Here is a 14,617-nt window from a genome sequence, read left to right on the forward strand (position 1 = left end):
GTTTCAAATAACCTAAATAACCTATTGCTACAAGTACCAGATCTTTAATATTAAAGACTGATTTTTTTTTTTTTTTTAATATTTAAGACTCTACATTTAACCTTTGTGATAATATGCCATTGGGCACAATAGTTGTCATTCTTCCTTGGTGTGAACAGTGCCAGCGTATTGTCAATACTTCATTGTTGTTTGTCTTCTCATTTAGGCTTCGGTTCTGGAAAACCTGAGACTGGCAGTGCGATCTCAGCTTGGATTTACCTCCATCAGACTTCCTATTGCTGGCAGATCAAGTAACATTTGGAATCGAATTTTTAATTTTGCAAGGTCACGTCATTCTGGATCACTGGCACTGGTCTCAGCAGATGGAGATGATGTTGCCAGTCAAAGTACTAGCAGAGAAGCTGAAAGAAGTAATACTCACAGAAGCCTGTTTTCAGTTGAATCTGATGATACAGATACAGAAAATGAAAGAAGAGACACAGCAGGAGCAGTCGGTGGTGTTGCTGCCACCTTGCCTCAGAAAGTCCCGCCTGCAACAGCAATAGAAGCAACAGTAGGAGCATGTGGGAGCTCCTCTGCTCAGAGCGGCAGTAGTGGTAACACGGATAGCGGAAGAGAAGCGGCAAGCGTAGAGCCCCCAAGCACAAGCCCTGCACGTCACCAGCTCACTAGCGCGCTAAGTCGTATGACTCAAGGCTTACGCTGGGTACGCTTTACGTTAGGGAGATCGAGCTCAGTGAATCAGAACCAAAGTCCTTTGAGACAGCTTGATAATGGGGTAAGTGGAAGAGAAGAGGATGATGATGTTGAAATGTTAATTCCAGTCTCTGATGTAGCATCAGACTTTGACATGAATGACTGTTCAAGACCTCTACTTGATCTCAGCTCAGATCAAGGACCAGGGCTTAGACAGCCTTACAGTGCAACACATCACGGTGTAAGGTCATGCAATCGAGATGGCCCCTGTGAGAGCTGTGGCATCGTACACACTGCCCAGATACCTGACACTTGCTTAGAAGCAACAGTGAAAAATGAAACTAGTGACGATGAGGCATTATTACTCTGCTAGGTACGGATTGTTTAGGAAAGATTGTGTACAAGTTGGAGCAATATCTGTCATTGTTTTGTACTTCACAGTTAAAACTAGTTTTTAGTTTAAAAAAATCCAGGACAACGTTATGTTAAAACTATTTTAGCAACTGTGTGGTTGATTAAACATTTCTTATACTGGATGACTTTATGGAACTATTAGAGTGAACGTTTAATGGCTCTGAATACATGGTATGTGTATCCAGTATAATCTGATTACTCTTTAAACCGAAGTTATCCCAGTTAGTTTCAAATTTAGTTTATCCTGGTACTGTAGTTCAAAACAGAAACATGGCCGCTCAAGACTTATTTGGCTGCCTGTTTAACCCCATATTAACAGGTGAATTTGTACAGAATTATTTTCCTTTAGGAATTGACTCTGTTGTATTATTGCCAACATACTTGTAACTTAATATACTAAATGCTGGTAAGGATTGTTAATGTAAAATATGTACTTTTCTTTGAGTTTATACATTTTGTCTAAATATTCTTGAATTTCATTATAATGTGAACTTATTTAAAGGGAGGAGAAACTTTCTCCAGGAGCATTTTTTCAGAAGTACAAAATGCAATGATTTGTGAAATTTAGATACAATAGATAAACTGATGGCAAAAGCTTTTATAGCACTGACTTTCCTAAACTGCAGTCTAATATGGTACAGCCAATTAGTATGTAAAATCCCCAGTCGTTAGTCTTTCCAATTTGAAGTAAAAAAGGGCCGAAGATATTACAATATGTGTTAGTTCCTTAAATATCCGATATGTACAAATACACTACAGAGTAAGTTCCAACTGGTAATAGATCTTTCCCTAATACTGTAGGGTATAAAGCTTGTTTGGACTCAAGGGATTTGCACTAAAATCATATTAAGGTCTCTAAATGAGCTTAGTGCACAAGCACTATCACTTTAAGTACTATTATTGTCTAATATTGCAATGGCTATATATTTCCCATGGCTCTTTTCTTGGGGTGTTGCATTTTTGTTGCAATCGAATTTGCTTTACTAATTCCCTATTTATTCATTGTATTTAAAAGAACTGGTTTACTTGGTTGCAGACTGGTTGTTTAAAAAAAAAAAAATCCCTTTCAGTGTATTTTTTTTATGATACTACATGTTGGAGCAAAACAGATCAATGGAAAAAGCTCATAACTTCCAATTTTGTGATAAGCAGGTTAATACGTGGCTACTGGCTTGACAACAAGAATCTACACCTTTTAAAAACAAAAATGTCAACTACTGTTTTATTTATTCTTTGCCAGTCTGTTTTTAGTAGGCTTAAAGATCCAGTATGAAATGTATTTGTGTGTGATTGTATGCTATTTATTAAATTTTAAATACTTTGTTGAATGTCATTTTAAAGCATGTTTAAAGTCTTGTGCATTTCTGTCGTGTTATACTGTCAGGCAGAACTGACTAAAATGTTTTAATACGTATCAAAATTAAATTGAATTTTTTTTATGTTTTTGAGGTACTTTTAAAGATAAATCCGAGGTCTGTCTGGCTTTTTATTTTACTTTTTAAAAATCCTCATCTCTGAAGTACAAATCACATGCAGAAAAAACAAATAACCGAATGGATTCCAAAGTGTATATATCTTCTCCCTCTTCTCTTCATTCACAGACACTGGGATGAGAAAAATAAGTAATTTTACCATCTGGTTGATTTAATTCACAAGAGTTAGTAGGTAAAATCTGAGTTCAGGACACAGTTATGTAGATTTGTGCTTTTGAGGAGCTTATGTGCAATACAGTTGTAAAAGATTTTATTATAATAACCCATGCGGTTTCAAGTTTCAGAACAGATCACATCACGCTGGTACCAGTTCAGGTACAGATTGGCCCATAATTCCACATACCCAAGTAAAAGTCATCAATGGCCATTTTTATTCACATTGAATAATATCTAAATCTGCGGGTAATCTTTAGTCTGATTTCAGTGGCATTGCTTATGGAGCAGGCAATTTTGCAATATGAACATGGTAATACACCCTGAAATACATGTGAACAGTATGTCCTGGTATAAAATACTGGGTTTTTAAACCTTCCTAACGAATTATCATTAGAAAGTGGTTACAGAAATGTTTGTCACTGAGGCAGATGCATTTTGAAGAAGAAGTCTTCACAGAATACCTTACATACATATGTAAAGTGATCTAAAGTGGTTCCATTAGATACCCCAAATAGCATGTACCTATGGACTCCATATTGCAGATGTAAAAAGAATACAATGTTTGATTTGTTTTAAAGGATAAATGCTACACATTAAACTGAAGTTGGATTTAATTGAGAATTTCGAGAATTGTAAATAAAATCCATATTTGTATGAGGCTAATTTGTTGCAGTGATTTTTTTCGTAGTGATTTTAAAGGGAGTGATCAAATCTCTGATTAATACAGTACTGATTTTCTAATATCTTCCCCTGCGAAATCTTGCAGAAGAACTTAGCTCTCAGCTCTAGGTCCTCCATGTGACCACATTGCATGAAATTGTCCAAGTCAACAGAAAACATACAATCTGAAAGAACTTTTCTTCGCTTGCTTTGTTTGAAAGGTTATTATAGTCACCCTGTATACTGCTTCTGTGAGAGGTAAAGGGGTGGAAGGCTGGAGGCGAAAAATAAATATGAAGAGGTAAGTCACTGTATTTTGATTTTGAATGGCCAGAATGTCTAAAGGAATATTTATAATCTGTAATGTTATGCAATGTGGTTGTAATTGGAGATGAGCAATGTCAGAAAACACACAGACCAGCCCAAAATAAAGCAGAATAAGTGTTCTGGTTCAGTGGGGCCCTCCTAGCAAATAATGTTTTCTTATGCAAAATGTAAAGGATAAATGAAGCTAGTTTAAAAGAGTAAGAAAAAAAGATCCACAAAGTAAAAATATGTTTGTAGGTGTTACCCAGCAGGGTCAGGTGTCTGAGTTCAGAACAGCAATCTCAGATATGTCACAGCATTGTTCACTTGTGGCGTTACAGAGTTATGGCAGAACAATTAACAGAATTCATACTTTTGTGACAAAATAGTCATGCTTCTAAAAGTCTGTCAACATAAATGCAGAAATAATTTTTTGGTGTTTCTCAAGGTGTAGAAGATTCAGTAAGAACAGCTGGTAAAGTTCACTGAAAGTGGTATCCTTTCTGTTAATTTTCTTGCATTGAAAATCTGGTTCATGATCCAGTCTGTTCTCAATGGAGGGAAGTTGCCAAAAACGGTAAATACGATCAATAATCTTCATTAGCTGGGCTTGTCCACTACTCAACATCAGTCTCTAGTTCCCTTAACAAAGCATCTTCACTGTTTGTCCCAAATTCTGTTTGTATCTCTTGGATTTTGAGATACATCTCTGCTTTGCCATCTTTTATTTGAAGCTCAATGACAGTAAAAATTTTGGGGCTAAGAAAGAGATAAAGAGTGCATGAAGGTAAGAGCGCTTTTCAGACATAGGTTGTCATAGGAAGGATGTGAAAACAGAAACAGAGGATAAAAGTAAGATGGGGTAATTACACCAGAACATAGAAATGAATAAGTAATGCTGGGAGGTAGAAGTTAAAAGTCTCCATGGGAAGAAGCGTATGTCTCAGAAGATTTAGAATAGATTGTCTTCATTATAAATGACTTGTAGGTGACATCCTGTAAGTCTTAAGGAAGTTCCCAATCTCAGTTGTCTGTTTCTTGCAAACCTATTCTTTAATTTGCTGAATTATTTAGTAAATAATAGACAAGGACTGATTTTCTTCAGGGTTCTTTATCTTAATTAAATTAATTATTAGGTTACTTAAAAGTCTCTTTGATCATACTTCTATGATAGCCACTCTAATCAGGACACTCATTCCCCTGTAGAGTTTTACAGGATTATTTGCTTTGCTGCAGACCACAAAAACATTAGCCTAAGATGTAAGTTCAAGGTTGCAATGGATGGCTTTTTGCAAAGTCTCTCAAATGACTGAATTACTATGTGATATTTTAGGATGAGCAAACATTACTTAACAGGAAGCTCCTCTGCATAGTGCAGAGTTGGGCACTGACTACAAAACAGAGATTTGTATTGAGCTGTGCAAAGTGAAGGGCAGTAAGAGTAAAATGTTTTGTGGGTGAAGGTTGCAATGCCAATCAGGGGCCTAAGTCCCTGTTGCAGCAGCAAGTACTCAATGATAACTAAGAATACACAGCCAGTTGTCTTCTCACAGTATTACAGGAATTATTTCTATCCCACAAGTGATATTTCAGGCCATTCTGTCCAGGGACAGATGAGCTCTGAAATATCAAATATTTACCAAATTTACATAAATGCAGCTGAAGCAAGATTATCTTGTTTGTCCAAATGGACAAAATAAAAGGACTGCTTAGACAGAATGTCATTATCTATTTAATGTGTTCAAAACCACCTATGGGATAGATTCAGTTTTCTTATGCACAACAGTATAATGTCTTGACTCTTAATTTCCTTGCCAGTTTGTGTGATCAGCAGCTTTGAGCTAGACTTGGAGTTACAGGTAGGAAGGTTTATATGCTTAAGAGCAGGATCCACAAAGCCTAAATTAGCCAGGGGTAGATCTCAGGAGAGGAAGTGGAGCTCAAGAGTTGGAGCTCTAGAGTTGAGTAAGATTTTGAGCCATGCTTCTAGGTGTCCTCAGCTCTTCCCTGCACAACACACACAAAAAAGGGAGACAAATATCCTGAAAGCTTACCACAGCATGCTGTGATGTGGTGGGCCTGTCTTCAAATTTCCCTCTGCTCTGTCTGGAAGAATTCAAGCAGGAACAGCTCACCAGTACCACTACCCCAGAAGCAGACTTGGAGGTGATGAACCAGTTCTATCATCTAGAAATTCGTTTTGTAGAAATAGCTAAATATTCATTGGCCAGGGAGAAATACTAGGAAAATTGACCATTTTCAATTGGTTGTTTGGGCATTGAGTGGAGACATTCTGCATGAAGTTTATGCCAATAAATGCTTAACTTGTTGACACTGTTCCATTCAAAATCATTAACTATTCAGTGGGGCAGGCATGAGAGCTTGACTGCTGTACCCCATGGGCACCCAAGGAATGAACCCCTGTCTTTGCAACCCTCTGTCCTTGGTTAACAAATGTCACCACATTTACGTAAAGTGAAACTTTTGTGTCTGAGAGGCATCCATCAGATCCCCTGCAACCCAATTATTCAGGTGCCCATCTGCACAGTGGGAGAAATGGATTTGCTGTCTCAGCAGCAGCAGAGATTCGAATTATACCCATTATCTCACTTCAGTGCCCACCTGGACATATTTTCTTTCCTTACTCTCTAGTAGTCACAGCTCCTGCCTTAGAGGACCATAACTTGACTTCTTCCTGGGCCTTTCTTCCCTTGTTCTTCACCTGACTAATCATATAGCAATAACTCAAAGGTTTCTGGCTCATTGATAACATTATAATTATTGAGCCAGTGTTGCTGTCTGAATTCTCATCACTGTCATTTTACCAACTTTAAATACAGATGACATGGTCGATGCAGGTTACCCTTTCCTGCCCATTTGGTGCTCTACAGGTAGCCCCAGGAGTGTTGGGGAATTTCCCTTTCTATTGTTCTTATTCTCTGCTCTGCTTTTCTAAATGATTTTTAGCCTTTACTATTGCTGTGTGATGCAGTGAACCCCTATGGTGTCTGTCCTGAAAGCACAAAGGTGAGGCACAAGAGGAGACGTTTTGGGACAAGCAGGTACAAAAGCAAACTTCTGGTACTGCTCTCCTACCCACTTGGGAGAAGGAAGGTGTCATGCCAATGGGAAGGTGAGCACTTTGTAGCGTGCCAAATCGCATTTCATTTGTCTAATCTTTTTGGTGGCATATGTGTGCATGGCCCTCATAGACAATATTCTGTCTTTTGAAGGCATCATCGTTGGCCTGAAGGAGGTCAAGGGAATGAAGATGCTCGTGCTCAGCCGGCTCAGGGACACAGTGAAGCAGCGTTGCTGCTAAGTAAGCCACCCTGTGTTACTGGAGAAGTGGGAAGGCCCATACAGCAGGTGTCCCTGGGGCAGTGCAGGACAGGCCATGCTAGAGATAATCTCTTGTCCTCTTCCAAGGTGTCCTCAGGACTGTGCCTCTCCCGTGGTGTACATTTGAATTTATCTTGTGCTGAGGACAGAAGGAAGGATGCAAGCTGAAAATGAAGGGCAGAGAAAGCTAAGGTGCAGGGAGGATACTGCATCCAGGAGGCACTGTTATGTCCATGGGGAACAGGAAATTAAAAACAAAACAGACATGAGATGCAAAACAATTGTAAGGCAGTAACAGCATTTGTAAATAGTTACATTGTGGTTCTTTCCTTTTCTCTTTGTCCAAGTTTTAAGATCATTTTGCCCCACCTTACTTTCACTTTCTCGCCTCTCCCTCTGGGCCAAGGCATAAGCTGCCCTTCCAGCTGGGCTCATGACAGCCCTTTTCCCAAAAAAACTCGCCAAAGTCTCTCTTTCCCTCCTGTGGCCCTCCCAGCCCAAGGGGCCACCACCAGCCCTGTGTGCTGGCCAAGGTCCAGTTACGGGACCCAGAGGATGGGGCCATGGGCCATGGCCAGGCGGGGCCCGCTGGCAGTTGTACGGGCAACAATGCAGGGTGGGTGGGGGGAGAGCACGGAGCGGCCACTCTGAACGCAGCTGGTGGGGACAGCAGGGACAACAGGGGAAGCAGGGACAACAGGGGAAGCAGGCATAATGGCGCAAGGCAACAGCTACCGGAAGATGGTTTTCATGTGGTCCTTTGACGGCAGCCAAGCGCCCCCAGCGATTGAGGTGAGGAGAGGCCTTGGTGCCCAGAAACCCCCCCCCCCCAAGGGCTGCCCTCTTCCCCTGCCAATGACCGTTGTGTTTGCGTACCGGCATTTGGGGGGGAGCTGTGCTTGGGTCCCCAGGGTTGTGGGCCCATCCCCTAGAGTATCTTCTAAAACATGATTTGGCAGCGGCTGCTGATGGCTTATGTCCTCTGGAGGGGACTCAGGTTGCCCCCAGTACATTGGGCTGTGGAGACTCAAGTAAAGCTTGGTCCCTGCTGCCCTGGGCTCTCAAGGCCCCTGTGCTCGGTCCCACAGGCTCCTCAGCCACCTCCATGGAGAGCTCAAGTCACCCTTGGGCTCCCCAGCCAGAGAGCTCATGTCACCCTTGGGTGCTCAAACACCACCACATAGAGCTACGGTCACCTTTGGGCATCACAAATCCGTGAACTGCCCGATTTCCCAAATGGCCCATCATGTTTCAAATGTGCACAGGGCAGGGCTGCAAGCCAGTGCCATGAGAAACCAGCTGGACTCTCCCGAAAGCCTGCCTCCCCCTTCCTGTAAAGAGAACTACAGCAGAAATGGCCAGAGGCAGGCTGTCTGCTTCAGCTCACTGCACGCCACTGGTCACTGGTGCCTCCCCAAAGGCAGTAGGTAGGTGGAGCTGCCAAAGGCCAAGGGAGCAATTCCTCTGATTTCTGTTTAAATAACCCTGTGTGTTGTGTGCTTAGGGCCATTTTCAGATAGCACACGGCTCTGTGAGAAGGGTGGGCAGTGAAGTGCTCTCTGGCAAGAGCAATTTTCTGAGCTGAGTCTTATCACCATCTTCTAGGCTCCTATGTCAAAGCAGAGACTTCTCATCAAAGGGGGAAAAGTTGTGAATGATGACCAGTCTGTGGTGGCTGATGTGTACGTGGAGGACGGAATTGTGCAGCAAGTGGGACCAAACCTAAACCCCGAGCCCCCCACTGGACTCACCGTGCTGGATGCAACTGACAAGCTGGTGATCCCCGGAGGCATCGATACTCATACACACATGCAGTTCCCTTTTATGGGTAGCAAGTCAAAAGATGACTTCCATACAGGCACAAAGGTGGGTGTGTGTAACTATGTTAGTGCACATATGCATGTCTATGTGTGCATCTGGGCTTTCTTGGAGATCTATATGTATCTGCTGATTATGTATATTAATGCTAACAGAGAGGAAAGAGTATCCATCAAGCACAGGCAATTTTTGCTGTCCTGGGCTGTTGTCAGGGTACCCAGAGGTCTACCTTCCACCAGCATGTTATTTGGGTTCCTTCAGAGACCTTGCTATCTGCAGGTAGCAAGTGTAAAGAACACTCATTTACCTTGGCTGTCACCATGCCAAATACAACATGCCTTCATAGGAGCTTCATACTTTTCTGATCAAAGGTTAACCTAAAGCAACAGTTTAACTCCCCCGGTGTGCTGGGAACACTTCTGTGGTAATCTGATCTTTCTCCTCTGTTAGCTTGGGGGAATGCGAGTTTTTCATCTCTCATTCACTTCTCTACTTACTGTCTCAGTGAACATCCAGTTCAAATATGCTTTCTAAAAGTATTTAATTTCTCCCACTTAAGTGCTTAGAGTTCTTTTCTCAAATTTTTAGCTGATATCATTATATCACCTGCAGTATATTAGTTAATAGTATCAAAAAAGCATCATCTCTATACAGTAAAGATACTCATAAAGAGCTCCCTGAAATTTGTAAGCTATTTTTAAGTGCTTTGCTGTACAGGCTGAAATCCTTTGCCCACAGAAGGGACCACATTGCCATGTCAAATGGCTTGTCTGTTAGCCAGCATCCTCAGAGAGCCTGTTATAACCTGCCCCTCTCATGGCAGAACTGAGGTTTGCTAAGAATGAGAAAAAAATGTGTCCCTTCTAACTAAATAGTTTTCACTGATCTTTTTCTGTTGCGCAAAATACTTACTTGCCTCTTTAAAATAGTTGAAATAAGTTAAATTCAACTCACTTTAATGAATGATGTGATGTGGAAACCACTAAAGCCTTCCAAGCCTTTTGCAGTCCTGCTTAGATTGACCCTATTCTTCCACAGGAGATTTCATTTCTTTCCTGCCCTGTCATGTTATAAGGGTTTGAGCTGGACTGTCTAAGTGGATTAATTGTATATTTTCATGCTCTAACAAGGATTTTTATTTTTTTCTTGATGTGTCACCCAGAGTACTGGAGGGAGAAATACAAATGACCTGTATATTATCCTTAAATTGCTGTCATGCTTCTTTCAATAACAGTATTTACTCCAATTCAAGATAGATCTGCTGATGTTGCTGCTGTTATTTGGAATAGAAATATTTTGCACTGCATAGCTTTAAGGACTAGAATTGTTATTCTGAATGCACAGGGAAGTTATGGTAACTCATTAAAATAGGGTGTAATTATTCAGCAAAACTTTGACAAAAAATATTTTGTCCATCACAGCAGATCTTTTCTACCATAGGTAAATGGCTTCTCTGCCAAACATACCATGTCTCTACAAGTCAAACATAAAATAAGGTAGAAAATACACCACTGAATCTCCACCTCCAGAACTGACAGCTGGAAAAGGATTTTAAAATTGATCATTGCAGTTTTGTTCCCCGCGCTCAGTATCTTCCTTAGCTATCTGGTAGAAACAAAGGAATCTATTATATGGGCCTCACAACACATTTTAGTTATGGAAATGGCTTCCACAATCAGATTTTGGTCTTCACACTGCTTTTTGTGATAAATGGATAGAAAGAAACCCCAAGTCCACAATGTCTGTTCTGCTTGTCTACAGACATCACAACTTAGGTTTCCTGGCTGAATTCTGATTTCTGGAATACTTAATTTACATGACTTAGCGTTCAGAAACATATAATTTTATTTATTTATTTATTTGTTTGTTTATTTATTTATTTATTTATTGTGCAACAATCCTTTATTTCTCTTTGAAGACCATTCTTTAATGTGCCTCCATTGACATTAAGAAAATCAAAGATTTGGACTAACTCAAATTTAGGTGCCCATGCTATGAAATCCCAAATTAGGGGAGATGAATTCCTTGCTAACTTGCAAAAAGAAGGTAATAATTTGAATTAGCATGTAGTTTTTTTCTGAATAATTATTTCCACTGAAGGCATTTGGCACAGAAGCTCTAAAACACAGCCTGCATACACAAAACAGTATGTCCTTAGTCACTTGGGTGACTAATGGAAGATTCTAGATCTAATCTAGTGATCAGATGTCACAAAGTTAGATATTGGATTAGATTTTTGACCCAGGTCAAAGTGTGGAAAGTGTTCAGAGTTGTTTACCCAAGGTTGTTATCTAAAAAATATCTTGGCAGGAAAATCATAGAGACAAAGTTGTGTTCCAGCTATCACAGAAATGAACACAGTGATAAGCTAAGATTTGTCCATTCAGTTGAATAAATAAAGGCATGGAATACTTCTATTTATAAATGTTATAGGAAAAATGATACTTTGGTAGGAGTTGTGGAACCTGTGACTTTTTTTTTTCCTGTAAGCTTACAAATACTCTTGAAGTTTAAATCCTACTTAAAAATTAAGAAACCAAGATGTTTTATTGGAAAAAAAAAATTGAAGTTTGAACAACTTTTCTTGGAGGCAATGTATTGTTGAATTCATCACAGAATCACAAATATTTGTCATTCTCCATTTTTTTTTCTAAATATACTGACATATTTACAATTTCACTCCTGACTGCTAAGACAATTATTTGAAATATACAAAACAATTTGTTACAATAAATAAATAAATAAATAAATAAATCACTTGCATGGGGGCAAGCCAAATATTTTTTCTTAATTAAAAGAAATATTAGAACTTTATAAGGAAGGATTTATGAGCTTTAATGAGACAGAGCCAAACAAATGTCTTTTAGAGAAAGGAGGATTGATTTAGAAATAGAATAAAGTAGCATGAATTTAAACTGTGTGTGTTTTGATCTGAATACCTGTTTTGCAAAGGGATGTTGTTCAGAGCAATAAGACAATTTCTCTGACTAATTTGAAAGAGAGCAACAATTACAACAAAGAAATTGCCTTATTGTATCCATTTCCCCTAGCCCAAGATGTGGTTTGTGACAGTGACTACCAGAGTGCCTTCAAAGGAAGAAAACGTAGAATTCAGTTGTCTGTAAAGAAGAATGAAAGTTCTTCATTAAAAAGCAATTTTATCCTCATAACTAATATAAAATAAGATTTTATATACTTACATATATCTATATGGAAACTGTAAATATCTTGGCCTTTTTGGAAATCTGCTGTGCAGTTTTCCAAAATAGTACCCTGCAGTAAAAAATAATAATTTCAAAACACTTTTTAAATCCTTCTGGTGTTAGGAGTTTAGTAGTTAGGAGTTCAGGAATTTGGGGATTCTCATATTGGATTTATAAACTACTTTTTCCATTGTGTACCTGTTCCTTAATGCTGTTTTGTTACACGGGCTTGTTTTTTCAACTAAGTAGACTCTGAGTAAGCATATCTCAAGTTGTTTGTGGTCTTTTGGTGTTCTTTCTCTGTGATCCCATCCTCTTAAGAATACTCACTGATGCACGCTGCTTATTCATTTCTAAATCTTTGATAGGATTATAAGTGCAAAAACTTCCTTCTCAAATGAACATCCTTCTCAAAGGAACCAAAATTAATGTCAACAATCATTTTGCAAGTTCAGACTTCACTCAAGAAAACTGCATTGACTTCTGGCTTTTCAGTGTATCAATATGTAACTGTTAGACAGGGAATCAGAGAGGGTAGGAGGAACTATGCATTTTTTTCACTGATTGCTAAATATTAACTATTTTCCTTTCAGGCTGCTGTAGCGGGAGGCACCACTATGATCATCGACTTTGCCATTCCTCAAAAAGGCTCCTCTCTTATTGAAGCTTTTGATTTGTGGAAAAGCTGGGCAGACCCGAAAGTCTGCTGTGATTATTCATTGCATGTGGCAGTTACATGGTGGAGCAACAAGGTAGATACAAACATGGTTATCTATTCCCTGAATTCGTACCACATCTGCCTTGATTAAGTCCTCAGGTGGTAAATTTAGTTGCCTACAGTGTTATAGTTAACCTGTTTTTGTATGTGCAAACTACATTTGGAATTGTCCACACTTTATAAAAAGTATGTGTATTTGAAAAGAAAAGTCTGCAGATAACCTACATCTGTGGATAATATTACATGAGGTTAAAGGAAAAGGAAGCAGGTTGTGCAAAGTTAAGACCAGCCAGACCAAAAAGGACAAGAGGGCTTTTGTTTTTATTTTACCTGAATACTCAATAAGCTACATTCATCTTAAGTCTCGGGTTTGGGGTAGGGACGGTGTATTAATAAGGGTATATATGAAAAATGTGGCAATTAATTTTATTTGCAAAGGAAGAATTTTATTCCTGAGTGTATGCAGTAATACTTCCTTAAAGTAAAACAGAATCAGAGGCAAGAATTTCTTAAATGTGAGATTATCCAGAAAATCTTTTTGGAACTTCAGTATGGGAGAATCATCCTCATTGTGTGAATGTTTGCTGATTGCCTGAAAGCTCTACTGAGGAAATGAACTTTTCATGTACTTGACTGATGTTATACAAGACCACTTAGAGAACTTGCATCGGTCAGAAATATACTTAGTAAATTCCATTTTTAAGTATGAAGTATGACTACTTCCTCTAATTTTTTATTTTTAAAATACGTAAACCAAAGCCTTCACTCTGCAAACACTCCATCTTTGGTATTCTGTGCGCTAAACACTAAACAGACTGACTCCAAGTTCTAGCTTAAAGCAAAGGCATGCAATAAATTCTCCAATGAAGTCTGAGGAATAAGCATTTGAAATAGCCTTACTAGAGAAAAGTGGAATTACACTGAAAATTCTAGTCAAACTAGGGAAGTGTAAATCAGCTAAATGCTCTGTTTTGTGTTAAGAAGTTTAACTTCTGCTTTTTAAAGCCAAGACTGAAAAAATAAAAGTTCTGATGTTTTGTAGCCATAAAAGACCTGGATAAAGTAGTTGAGGAGTTTGGTATATCATACCCTTCCCATTTGCTACTAAATCCTCAGACTTTGAAGTCTTTGTTATAATCATACATTCTGTAGAATGCCTTCCTTTAGTATTAGCAATTTGTGATAAAGAAAATACATGAAAAAGAAATGCCTTTTGCTTCCACATTTATGCCAGAGTAGGGTCTTATGTCCAGTATTTACTTTTTTGATAATTTCCACTAAAGCTAATGCTCCCACCCCTCTCCCAGGTGAATCCCCACATTTTTCTTTCTTTTTTTTTTTTTTTTTTTTTTTTTATTAATCTCTCACCTTTCTTGGGAAGATCCAAACATATTATTAGAGAAAATATTAAATACAACATTTTACTTTTTCAAAAAAATCACATGGAAACTGTAAGAGCATCATAGATGCACACCAAATACTGTCACCATCATTTTGATGGGAAGGAAGAGACAAAGTTAGTTAATAGATAGTTGTATCTAACTAACTGCACAAGAAACCTTTGGGTAAAATCTATATCTTTCTTTCTTCCTTGGGATATACAATTTTGTTTCACAAACTTGAGAAGAAGTAGGGAATCTTATCAAGAAGTGCATATAGGAAAGAAAGCAGGCTTGCATATAGAGTTTTGGAGCTGTTTAGTTTAGGGACAAAATATTTCAAAGGGCTGTGTGTGTGTCATTTAGCATTAGAACACAGCTCTAGAAGATAAGAACCTTTCTGTCACTGTGATTTGCCAGGAGACTGTTAGG

The 14,617-nt window shown here is 38.9% G+C and overlaps 2 protein-coding genes across 3 annotated transcripts in view; both read left to right on the forward strand.

The window, feature by feature from the left end:
* LRP12 (LDL receptor related protein 12) overlaps positions 1-3,422 on the forward strand; it is a 61,109-nt gene extending 57,687 nt beyond the window's left edge. For both annotated transcript variants that reach the window (XM_038174375.2, XM_027452587.3), the window contains one exon: positions 206-3,422. In XM_038174375.2, coding sequence (XP_038030303.1) covers positions 206-1,069 — 864 coding nt within the window. In that variant the 3' untranslated portion in view covers positions 1,070-3,422. The remainder of the gene's footprint in view (positions 1-205) is intronic.
* A 4,257-nt stretch (positions 3,423-7,679) lies between these two features.
* DPYS (dihydropyrimidinase) overlaps positions 7,680-14,617 on the forward strand; it is a 32,730-nt gene continuing 25,792 nt past the window's right edge. Inside the window, exons 1-3 of the mRNA XM_072034387.1 lie at positions 7,680-7,859; positions 8,673-8,933; positions 12,682-12,840. Of these exons, the coding sequence (XP_071890488.1) occupies positions 7,782-7,859; positions 8,673-8,933; positions 12,682-12,840 (498 nt within the window). The 5' untranslated portion in view covers positions 7,680-7,781. The remainder of the gene's footprint in view (positions 7,860-8,672; positions 8,934-12,681; positions 12,841-14,617) is intronic.

Source organism: Anas platyrhynchos, chromosome 2, assembly GCF_047663525.1.
Source record: "Anas platyrhynchos isolate ZD024472 breed Pekin duck chromosome 2, IASCAAS_PekinDuck_T2T, whole genome shotgun sequence".
In the NCBI taxonomy this organism is placed as follows: Eukaryota; Metazoa; Chordata; class Aves; order Anseriformes; family Anatidae; genus Anas; species Anas platyrhynchos.